At 39.2% G+C, this 12,648-nt stretch overlaps 1 protein-coding gene across 21 annotated transcripts in view; it reads left to right on the top strand.

Moving 5' to 3' along the window:
- The window catches only part of LOC124121883 (sodium/calcium exchanger 2-like), a 207,098-nt gene that overhangs the window by 131,798 nt on the left and 62,652 nt on the right, over nt 1-12,648 (top strand). For all 21 annotated transcript variants that reach the window (XM_046484971.2, XM_048396519.1, XM_048396520.1 and 18 more), the window contains 2 exons: nt 8,231-8,373; nt 8,746-8,845. In XM_046484971.2, coding sequence (XP_046340927.1) covers nt 8,231-8,373; nt 8,746-8,845 — 243 coding nt within the window. The remainder of the gene's footprint in view (nt 1-8,230; nt 8,374-8,745; nt 8,846-12,648) is intronic.

The raw sequence follows: 12,648 nt of genomic DNA, 5'->3' as shown, positions 1-12,648 counted from the left end.
GCAAATTATGTAGATATTGAACAGTGGATTTGCAGATTTATATTGATGGATAGTGTGATCCTTTCATATGACATATGCCTGTGGCAACTAGGAACTGCTAACAGCTAGCAGATACATTTGTCTGACTATACACAATGAACCTTATGGACAAAATTGCTGTATGTGTTGTGTGTGACACATCAGCCCTGATCTGTGATACTGTGTTATGTGTGAGATCTTTGGTACAATGTTGTGTGTCAGGCATGAGCTCTGATCTGTGATACTGTTGTGTGTGATGCATCCGCCCTGATCTGTGAATAAAGTGATATTTGTGAGGTATCAGCCAGGATCTAGGATATTAAGTGTTGTGTTTGAGGTATCAGCCCTGATCTATGATATAAAGTGTTGTGTGTGAGGCATCAGCCTAGATCTATGATATAAAGTGTTGTGTGTGAGGCACCTGGATCTATGATATAAAGTGTTGTGTGTGAGGTATCAGCCCGGATCTATGATATAAAGTGTTGTGTGTGAAGCACCTGGATCTATGAGATAAAGTGTTGTGTGTGAGGTATCAGCCCAGATCTATGATATAAAGTGTTGTGTTTGAGGCACCTGGATCTATGATATAAAGTGTTGTGTGTGAGGTATCAACCCGGATCTATGATATAAAGTGTTGTGTGTGAGGCACCTGGATCTATGATATAAAGTGTTGTGTGTGAGGTTTCAGCCCAGATCTATGATATAAAGTGTTGTGTTGGAGGCATCTGGATCTATGATATAAAGTGTTGTGTGTGAGGTATCAACCCGGATCTATGATATAAAGTGTTGTGTGTGAGGCACCTGGATCTATGATATAAAGTGTTGTGTGTGAGGTTTCAGCCCAGATCTATGATATAAAGTGTTGTGTTGGAGGCATCTGGATCTATGATATAAAGTGTTGTGTGTGAGGTATCAGCCCGGATCTATGATATCAAGTGTTGTGTGTGAGGCACCTGGATCTATGATATAAAGTGTTGTGTGTGAGGTATCAGCCCAGATCTATGATATAAAGTGTTGTGTGTGAGGCACCTGGATCTATGATATAAAGTGTTGTAAATTAATAAGACCAGTTATCTGTGGATGATGGTCGAAAAATGTTGTATCAGTCCTGGGTCTAGATTTTTGAAACAATCATAGTTATCATTAACTTTAACAACTTACATTCAAAAATAGGATATCTTAGGTATACGATAAGATACACTTTCAAAACTATCTATCATCGTACAAGCTACAAAACCTATCCTGTCTCCGAGAGACAACTCATTTGTGTTTGACATTGAAAAAATAAAAGCTGGTTATTTCAAATGATGTAATGGGGATTTCCCAGCCACAGACAATAACACTGCGGAAGAGGACATGAAAAACAAGAAGGAACACAAAATTTATGATCAGCTGATGGTTGTCATCAGGTTACATTGTTTTTAACATGCATCTATTTGTGTGACTTTCTACACATTCCTACATATATCCTTCATGTAGACATTTTGTTCTTTGATAAAGATGCCATGACTACCTAACACAATGCAGAAAAATGTGAAGAGATTATTGTTGTTGCTATATGGTAAGCCAGTGGATTAATGTGATTACCGTGCATGTTATGATTCTTCTTGTGTCATAAGGACAGATCCTTTGAAATGTTTTCTGCTATACGTCAGAATATTATTCTGTCAACACATTCTTCCTGTTCCATAAAAATGATTAGTTGCCTCAAAAATGTCATTTTCCGTAGCTCCAAAGTATCTTTTTTTGGCTTCTTTACAATTGTTTTTGATGTGAATAGTCTCAAAGTATCTCTAATTACTATTATAAAATGGTTAAAAGTACGCTTATTTTTTTAAAAGAACAACATCAATTATTCTCATTTTTCTTTTAAAAATGGACCAATGAAGGTAAAATCTAAAAAATTAATGTGGACAATGTTCAAAATATGTGATTTTTTTAAAGGACAATTTACACACAAACGAGCATTGGAACATCACCTTCTTATTATATTTTTGACATTGCCATACTTATATTTTCTCTTGGTTTCAAAAAAAGATTTTTGAATAAGTTAGATATTCTTGTTTGTTTAAGAAACACAATATATAATTGTTTTTGCAAGGAAAACAATAATTTTATTAAGCTTACATATCAAACACTTTATCATGCCCTACTCAATGTTATGTGTAAAACTGATGGTTATGCACTTCGTCTTATATCTTATTGAAGATTTCTTTTAAAAATTTAGAAAATATTGACTAAAGCATTCACACAAATGTAATCCAGACAATATACAGGCTGAACTCTGCACATAATGACAACTATAATAACAGTGGGCAAAGTGTCTATCGGGCAGTGGTATAAAAACAAAGGGAAACAACTTCCAACTAGAGTATGAACTAAGACTACCTGCCCCTCAGTTATCAAAAATGTCATGGTCATTACTATAGTCTGCAGACATCTTCTGTTTGTATACTTCCAAATTTTTCGGAAAGATATCTTATTACACACTGCTTCCAGCATCCTCTCCAAATGAAATTATATTTGAGGCTATCAACTCGATTGTTATTTTGATCACTATTGCGATTAACAATATTTCTGATGTGAAATCTGTGATACATTCTTTGTGTTTTTTCAAAGGTTCAATTTGAATTGTACAGTTTAACAAAATGAAATGTCAATGTTTGAATGTAAGGCAGATTATTTGCTTGAAAGAGACTATGTATTGCACATCTTTTGTCAAGTAATATACTGGGACAACAATGACACCTTTAACAAAAACCTAAGTGTAATAAGTACTTGGATGTGAGGAGACATGAACAATCAATTGTGTGTTGCTGAATCAAAGAATTACAAAGTTTAACCCAATGAAATACATCCTGACATTGCTTTCGATACCTTGAGAAAAGCTGCATATTGTGCAGTGTATCAAGATTGTCTGTCTCACAGTCCCTGAACAATATATTTTCCTTTCCGCCTAGTGCTTTCTGTAATCCAAAATCCCTAAATGAAGCTAGTGTAGATTTTCCTCAGGTTCAGGAATCTCCTGACACACTTAGGCTCTTTTTTAATTTAAATGGAGTTGTTTGTTTCTGTCAAAATTATATATTTTCAGAGACTAAGCGTTTGTATTCATATCGAGACAACAATCAAGTTTTGCCTCGGAATGGTTTTCTAATCAATCCATCATCATTAAATATAATTCTTATCAAACATCTACCTCTATTACATCTCTGCCATAAATCCTGTATTTTGGCTTCAATAACAAAATAAAATTTTCAGATTTTCAACAGTCTGTCAATCACACAATTAGTGGTCGCCAACTAGTCTCGTAACTACCCAAGCCATGATGTCACTTTTTTCCTGTTTGTGCTAGAGTCAACACCTATTATAATAGTAACAATCTAGCACTTTGTTGTAAGTCACATTTATCCAAGATTTCCAAATAGTTTTCTATAAATAACAGACATATAAGTAAACATTAATTTTGCTGCTGGAAGTTATAGCACACACGTCAGTATAGCTGGTGCTTGGTGCTCTTTGTGTAGGTCAAAATGCAGTCTCCCTCTAGCCCCGGGTGTAAGAAGTGTGGCTGCTCCATGGTCATGTGCTCCATGGTCATGGGAGATCCTCATGATAGCTGCACGAAGTGCAGGGGCACTACTTGACATAAAGACAAAAGATGCAAGATGTGTGTCAACACAGAAGATAAGATCTTCTCCAAGATGGCCAAGGCTACAACTAAGGCCCAAAAGACGGGAGGCCGCTAAGAAGGTGGAAAACATCACGGCTGAGAAATCAGCCTCCACCTCAGCACCTCCCTTTCCGGATATCCCATCATCTCCTGGACTCTCTTTGAGTCTGATTCACCAATTATTTCAGCAGAAACAGGAGATGGTGAAGAGCATGTTAGAGACAAAACTCTCAGTGCTGGATGAAGAAATGGCAAAAATCAAGGAGATAGCTCTGGAGACCGCAGAGGGGAATGCCATCTGTCCACTCTTCTAACACGGCCATTGGGCCTCCCTCAGATGACCAGCAAGCTGAGCCGTACAGCCTGCCAGCCGACTACCCAGAGCCAATCAACCAGTCAGGTATAAGCCAGCAGGTTTTGTTATACCAGGAAACAATACCCTACAGGAGCCGCGCAGTATCTATGGGTCAGCTGTCCACGGCAACCAAGCCATCCATCCATCCGGACAGACAGCCTAAGACACGGTATGATGGTTACTCGGACCCAATGGGCCTGCCTTTCATGGCAACCAAACCACCTGACAAGCCATCTGACATCACAACCTATATCAGTTACCATAACTTTCAACGGACAATTGAGACTTGTTATAGATGAAGTGAAACAAGAAACTGCAGAACGATTCCAAACTTCATCTATCAACTTAGCTGCTTAAAGCCCACGGATCGTCACAGCCTCAGAAACGTCCCTGGGACTAATCTTCATCTTCCAAACAGCCTCCTAAGAAGAAGTTTGTCCCCTCCAGGAAAGATTCATTCCAACTGAGTCGGGGGTACTACAAGCGACAATCTTCTCAGGATACTTTTCGCCAACCAGACTGCAAGAAACGAGGATACAATCTGACTCCCTTACCAATCCCTCCAACGTCATAGACCCTTTCGACCTGGTTATGTTGATGAACTGAGATTTACGCCTACCGTCTTTCAACATAATGCCAACTCCGGGAACAGTGGGAGGGCACCTTCTGTCATATGCCGAAAATTGGAAGCAAGTTAAGACCGACCACTGGATTCTAGACGTCAAGGCTCATGACCACAAGCTTAATTTAAGGAAACATCCTATCCTCAAGATTTCATCTAGTTGGAGCTAAATTAGCGGCAGCAGATCTGGCCGTCAAAAAGCCACTAAAGAAGCGAGCCATTCGGAGACTAATGAAGACCTACAACACCAAGGGATTTTATTCTCCGTACTTCTTAGTCCCGAAAAAGAATACAACCAAGATGAGGATGATTATTGACCTACAGACCCTCAACAAAAGATATCTGGTACCGTCACCAAAATTCCAGATGGAGTCCATATGGAAGTTAAGGTCGTCGTTAAAGACAGGAGACTGGCTTATCAGCCTAGACCTACAAGATACCCATCTTCACGTCCCGATACACCCATCTCATCAGAAATATCTACGCTTTGCAATCAATGGCCGACGCTACGAATTTCAAGTCATACCACTCAGCATAGCAATTGTCCCCTGGCTATACACCAGGTTTACAGCACCAGTCATCAAGTTTGCTCTTAACCAGCTAGTTCGAATCCATGGTTACCTGGACGATTTCTTGGCGGCAGACCAAGAGAACGCTCAACTACATCAGAACATGATATTCTTGGTCCAACTTATGACCCACCTAGGCTTCCTAGTAGTCAACCCTTCCAAGTCTGAGACTACTCCGGTTCAAGACATATACATCAGAGCAAGATTCCAGCTAGACAGAGGATGTGTATGCCCACCATAGGATTGATCAACAACACTATCAAGATGATTCAATCACTCTCTAGTCAACCCAGCAAAATGCTTAGGTGGTGGATGTCTCTTCTAGGCAACTTGACATCTCTACAGGATATGACCTTCAGAGGGAGAATGATGCTACATCCTCTACAGACATGGATCAACTCTATACGATCTAATGGCCTAGAGTTCCAGACTCAGTTAACATCCAGATTACTATGAGACCATTGATGGAATCATAGAGATCATGTGATGAGCAGCATCCCTCTGACTTATCCGACACCAGAGCACTCATCTATTCACAAATGCATCAGATTCGGGATGGGGAGCCCATATGGATGATTCACAGTACGGGGATCCTTGAACACAGAAGAGAAGAATTAACCTTCATATCAACTGCAGGGAAGTGAAGGCCATCTATTAGCCATCCTGGAATGGAATATACATCTATCCCTATTATCAGTTCTCATAGCCACGGACAATACCATAGTAGTGGCCTATATTCAGAAGCAGGGAGGAACCAGATCCAGCTCCCTGATGACGGAGATGAAACGATTGTTTGCCTTGGCAGACTCCTTAAATTGCCGGATGGAAGCGACACATATACACGGGAAACTGAACATACAGCCTTTCTAGCCGGGGGAGAATAGTGGCAACAAAATAGACCTTGCATCGAAGCCTGGATAACCAAGTTACAGGACACACCACACCTGGATTTGCCACCTGCCAAAACAACCAACTTCCAGTTTATGTCAGTCCGGTTCCTGACCCAAGAGCTCACCAGATAGTCGCACTGTCGATTGATTTGACGTACGTATTCCCAGTATGGTCTCTCCTAGACAAAGTCATACACAAGGTGGAGGAAATGGATTGCGTAATAATACTGATAGTTTCAATATGGCCCAGGAGGGCTTGGTTCCCTAGACTACTAAGACTACTAATGGAGGAACCTATCCAGTTACCACTTTGTTGGGATCTGCTACGACAACCCAAGTCCAGCATTTGCCACAACAATCTGCCCAGCCTACATCTAACTGCCTGGAAGTTATCACGCAGAAGATGTAAACATCCGGATACTCTGTACTTGCCTTAGAAGCTGTGACAAGATCGTGGAGACCTTCATTCTCCCTTATATATGACAACAGATGGGACAAGTTTGTCAAGTGGAGAAGACGACTAGAGATTTTAACTAATGCTATATCAATCACTATGGTAGCGGATTTTCTTTTTCATCTACGTCAAGACAACAAATTCCGACACAAGATGATAGAAGGTTACAGATCCCCATTGTTCTGTACTTCAACATAACGGATTATCATTTGGAAACCATCCCATTTTCAACAGACAAATGAGATCCAACACCAGCTGCATCAGAGGGTGATTACACCCTTGATTATTCTGTCTATTAGATTTAGGATGGATTAGAAGCACCTTTAATATTAACTATCACCATTTGACCGGAAGTGACGTCATTATCAGAAGTAAGAAAATAACCGGAAGTGATGTCAGCACCGAAAATAGCAGAACAGTGTCCTTGTTACCAGGAAATGACGTCTTTGGGTAGAAATAGACCTAGAGAGATGTCATTACCAAAAAAGGGGATGTGATACCGGAAGTGACATCAGAACTGGAAGTGACGTAATCGCTGGTATTAAAGTCACAAATCCAAGTTTATTACAATCAAATATAATGGTTTCCAGAAGAGGATTGCTGTCAATTACACATGGAGAGGCAGATCCCACCGCGTCCCTCTGGTATATTCTGGCAGAGATGTAATAGAGATAGAAGTTTTGTAAGAATTATCGAACAATAGTTATTGTTAATAATTCTAAGAATACTACCTCTATTACCTCTAGTAGTAGATGAGGGAAAAAAGATATGTTGCCACCATTAGGACGTCATGGCTTGGGTAGTTACGAGACTACATCACGACAATTAATTGTGTGATTGACAGTGAAGAGGACGTCTGATTGAAGCCAAACTACAAGATTTATGGCAGAGATGTAATAGAGGTATTATTCTTAAATTTATTAACAATGATAACTATTGTTCGATATCTATGGCATGGTATATCTCTATCTTGAATTGACAATAGAAAAAAAAAAACTTTATAAAAATAAACTGTCGACATGTGTGGAGCTATTTTAAGATTAATGACATTCTTACAATATATAGATTATAGTTTTGAAAAAAGGCTTCAATGTAGTACGGTTTCCTTGCAATATGTTTACGATAATTTTAGCCCTAAGATCATTTCGAACATCTAGACCCTGAGGTGTCATAAGGTAAGGAAAGAAAGAGAATATTCTTGACGTAGGTTAGTGCAGAAATAAAGTCAATTTGTACTATTTGAGTGTTGCCGTATGAATGTTTACATTGAGATGTCAGTTGGTCGGATGCGGTAATACACTTGCCTCATCCAGCATTGTTAATGTAGTTGCCAGCTTCACCAGTTGATGTGTTGTGTAGTAAGCTTTATATTATATGTCATAAGTATGTGTATGTCAATGTTTGACATGTGTATGGTAGTCTAACGCTGCATTCTCCGTATTGCTTTCTTATTGATAAACTGATAATGCACCAGCGTGCAGAGGTGGGATAAGTACTAATGATGTATTCCAGTGTCTTAATTTCTCAAGATCCTGAAGCTTATGGTGTAGCTTTAAAAGAGTTCACATACATTTAACCTTAATAATGTTTTAATTGATCTCTTCAGTGTTTATTGTGTTTTGATAGGTTGTTTACTATCAATTTATTAGATTCCGCCATGCTGCCGTAAGTGCTATGATGGGTGGGAGGAAGATGCGACCTATAGCAGCTCCACGCCACCCTAAACTGGCAGATGTTGTGACGAAAGTTAAAACACTGAATGATGCGGTCAAACAAGGCAAGGCCCCAGAAGGTGACTATTGTGTCAATCATTCAATGTGCCTACCAGTATTCATGATGTTTGTAAAGTTATTTAAATATTCAGGGATTTTCCTCAAAACAAATGGCATTAGGACATTTTCATGATTTTATAAAGTTTAATAGGACCTTGTTATATGTCATTACCAAATTTGAATAATATCTTTAGGACATTTTTGGTATACAGTCAATGTCCTAGGAAATGGACCATTCTGAAACCCTTAAGAGGTATGATTATTAAGTCAAACAAAAGATTGCATTTGTATGATGGGAAACACTTAAGGAGGCAATATAATTTCAGTAAACTGTCCTATACTTCAACTTGAAGATCGTTGATGTAACCAGGCCATGTATACATTTGCTGTAGGAGAGCTAGCAGGGAAGTTCACATTTGCATCAGACAGATACGCTGTCCTGGAGAGTGCCGGCAATCTGGAGATTGATGTTTTGTTTCACAGGCAGATCCCGTATGTACATACAAAATAATTCTTGGAATTGCTTTTTATACAGTTCTATGAAAATAGTGTTTGAAGTTAAACACACAATTCAAATGGTCCTTATATCGTTAATGTTAAAAATTGAGGAGTACCTTAGTACCTTAAGGCTACAGAAAACAGATATGAACTTTTCGGATATACTGGTATCTCAGCAAAAGTACCCTGAATTCTGCTTTTACCCAGACAAGTGTTTTTTTGGGTTTTTTCGTGGATTTTAAGTGTCTGTTGAGACGCTACACAAAAGAGGAGGCTGAGATCAGTTACAAGGAGTGAAATAGAAATAGGAAGTTTGCTTCTTTTATGTATGCTTCTTCTTGTATATAATTCTTACGAATCCTCTACCGCTATTACATCATTGCCAGAAATCCTGTATTTTGGCTGCAGTCACACCATACTTAAACTTTCAGATTTCAGCTGGGGTCCTCTTCACTGTCAAGTATACAACATTAGTTGTCCCAAAAATAGCACTGGCAGCTCACATCTTTCAATTCTTTCTGTGTGTGCTACAGTCAACACGTCACTATAAAAGTAAATGATCTCTCTAACACTTAGCTGTGGCCATATTCGTTTGCTATACTTCAGTATTTTGTTATACTGTATTAGCTCTTTCAACACCAGTCAACCAGAAGTGTTTACTGCTGGGACACCGAGTTCCCAGAGACTCTTGTGTGATAGATGAAGCCAACATTTATCAAAGAAATATCTGCTTGTAAAATATATTTGCTACTACATGTTATACACCATTTGAAAGGTCTGATCCTAGTGTTTCTAAATATGAAAGTTATGTTTTTCACATTATTCAAAATAATGCATTTACAATTTAGATAAGTTTGTTGTAAATAAAAAATGTAAGATAACACGTTGTTAACATCCAGGTTAACTCTTTCAACACCGTAGGCCGGTTATCCGGCCAAGAAGCATCGAGTCCCGAGACACCATAGGCCGGTTATCGGGCCAAACCGTAGTCACGTCAAAATAGTATATATTTTTAAGGCCCTGTAAAATCACTCATTTATTAAATCTATCACATTTCACAATGTATGAAATACATATTCCATTTCAATTTATCATTTTTTATCGATAAATTACAAAATTATTCACTATTTCCCGCAATGTTATTGAAAATAAAATTCTCGGACACACATTTCGACAACGGGTCCACATCAAACATGTCAAAGAGGAAAATAAAGACGTTTTAGACAATTTTTTAAATATATTATACAAAGTAATAAATAAAATCAACAAAAAATATATCTAAAAGTAATCAAACTTACATCTAAGTTATTATTTCCATCTTTTCGTGCGATCGCGTGTAATGTAGGACAAATGACATCTCGGCTTTCGTCGCCTTGAATTCTCGGCTCGGACACGATGTTTAATGCAAAAATATATGCATGAAAAATCTTTGTCACGGCTCGTAACCTGGCACGATACATTCACTAAGTTCCATATTTTTAATATATATCGTGATTTCCTGCTCAAAACGTTCAGATTAACACGATTTAACAAAAATCTTTCGCCAACTTCTGTAATTTATCATACACGAGCTTGGTATCACAGCTGTAATTTGATTGGCTGCCTTAGGTCACATGCTCAAAATTGACCAATCACGAAACTTGTAGCAGATTTCGGCAAGGAAGCGTCGTTAGAAACCAATTTTAATCCAATGAAATCGCTTGTTATAACTACGAAAAAAAACCAGGTGATGTTGCGAGCGTGTAGATAAGGAATAAGCTTTCCAGCAATGTGTCATATGCCATTCTTCGACGAATTCATACGAAACCTCGAAAACGGGGGTATTTCTTCATTTTACTGAGCGGACAGTCGCTGTTATCGGGAAATGGGTGATGACAGAAACTATTTATAATTCTTTTTAAAATGATTTTCCAATTACGTAAACAATGAAAATAAAACAGAAATAGGTACGTGGATATTATGAAATCATATATTTGCCGAAAATCGTCAAGACTTCACTTCCTTGGTCCTTAATCTGGATGTTAACAATGTGTTAGCGTACTTTTTTTAGTTACAACGAATTTAACTAAGTTGTAAATCCATTTTTTTAAATAATGTGAAAAACATAACTTTCATATTTATGAACCATAGGATCAGACCTTTCAAATGGTGTATAACATGTAGTAGCAAATATATTTTACAAGCAGGAATTTTCTTTGATAAATGTTCATCTATCACACAAGAGTCTCTGGGAACTCGGTGTCCCAGCAGTAAACACTTCTGGTTGACTGGTGTTGAAAGAGTTAAGGACCAAGGAAGCGAAAACTTGACGATTTTCGGCAACTATAAGATTTTTTGTTGTTGCACATCCGAACACGTGATTGAGTTCCACACTTGCAAGCATTAGATCTTCTCAAGCTTCATAGACTACAAGCAGAGCAGTTCTACAAGCAGAACTGGGGTATAGAAGATCGGAGTCTCTAGTAAGTAATTAGTTAAGAAAAGTGTTGTGGGATGAGACACCTGTCTGTTCGGGCTGTGGACAACACCAAGCTCCTGGTGATCCTCACCCTAGATGTCTCGCATGCAAGAAAAGCAGCTGTACACAGAAGTCAAGGTGCAGCGATTGCGAGCATCTGTCAAAAGAAAAATTTGACAAGCTCTCCAAGGCATGGATCAATAATCCCGATTATAAAAAGGTCACTAGAGCATCAACATCAAGAAAACAAGTGATTAAGCCCTTGGCGGCCAAAATTAATCACGAGGGTGACAAGCGAGTGTCGCGAGAGGGCGCCGTCTCACCTTATGAGGTGAAGAGACCCCGTCGCTCATCCCACTCTCCCAATAAAGTTGAGGAGCAGATGCATTTTACCGGTCAAAAAGAAAGTGCCTCTAACTTGCATCAGGCAACGTCTGGTACGGTCGATCATCGAGTTTGGCCAGAAACTAACGATTTTCACCCTCTGCCGCGTTCCCCCTTTAACTTAAATGAGTTCACGGAAAGAATAACAAATTCAATGTCTGTTATGATTGACACACGCATGCAATCTATGTCTCGAGATATCTCAAATCTAAAAGAGTCAGTTAATCAAACCCGGCTTGGCCAATCAGGGATTGATTATGAGAGTAAACACAGATCTAAGGCTGAATATGACAGTACCCCCTCATACAGCAGACAAGGTTACGCTGAATAAGACTATGAGGACAGTAGGAGAATTATACTAAGAGACTGAGAATCTCATAGATCTTCTCCCTACCATGCACACCACAGGGCACATCGTGAATCACGGGCTTCACATCGCAGTATGCACAGAAATACGCACCAATCGCCCTCAAGCCACTATGATAGACAAACTGACAGAGCTCGTGCATATCAGGATAGTAATCCTAAGCGTGCGCCATCTCATACTGTCACACAGTCCAGTTATTCGGGCGAAGAAAGCGGGGGTAATATGACATCACCATACAGTTATAGATCATGTGATTCCCGCACAGCTTGCCGTAAATCAGACGACCGGGATTAAGATACCCTCAGCCACACGACCCACTCCCAGCACAGCCAGAGTAGGGGGTGCCGATCTACAGCTAACACTGATTATTCATGCTATGGGGACACTACTATGGAGGATGATTATAGACCAAACAATTACTCTCTTAGAGATATCATAGCAGAACTTTATGAGCTAATGCCCTCCTTAAAGCCAGATCAGGACAGTACGCCCGTTAAACCCTTGATTGAACGTGCAGGGTATGAGGGACCCGTCAGGGGGACTGAACAATTCCATACCCTTCCCGGCCGTCATATATGGGCGACGTCA

The sequence above is a fragment of the Haliotis rufescens genome, unplaced genomic scaffold (assembly GCF_023055435.1).
Source record: "Haliotis rufescens isolate VD_foot unplaced genomic scaffold, xgHalRufe1.0.p SCAF_1, whole genome shotgun sequence".
NCBI lineage: Eukaryota > Metazoa > Mollusca > Gastropoda > Lepetellida > Haliotidae > Haliotis > Haliotis rufescens.
This window is presented reverse-complemented; position numbering and strand designations above follow the sequence as displayed.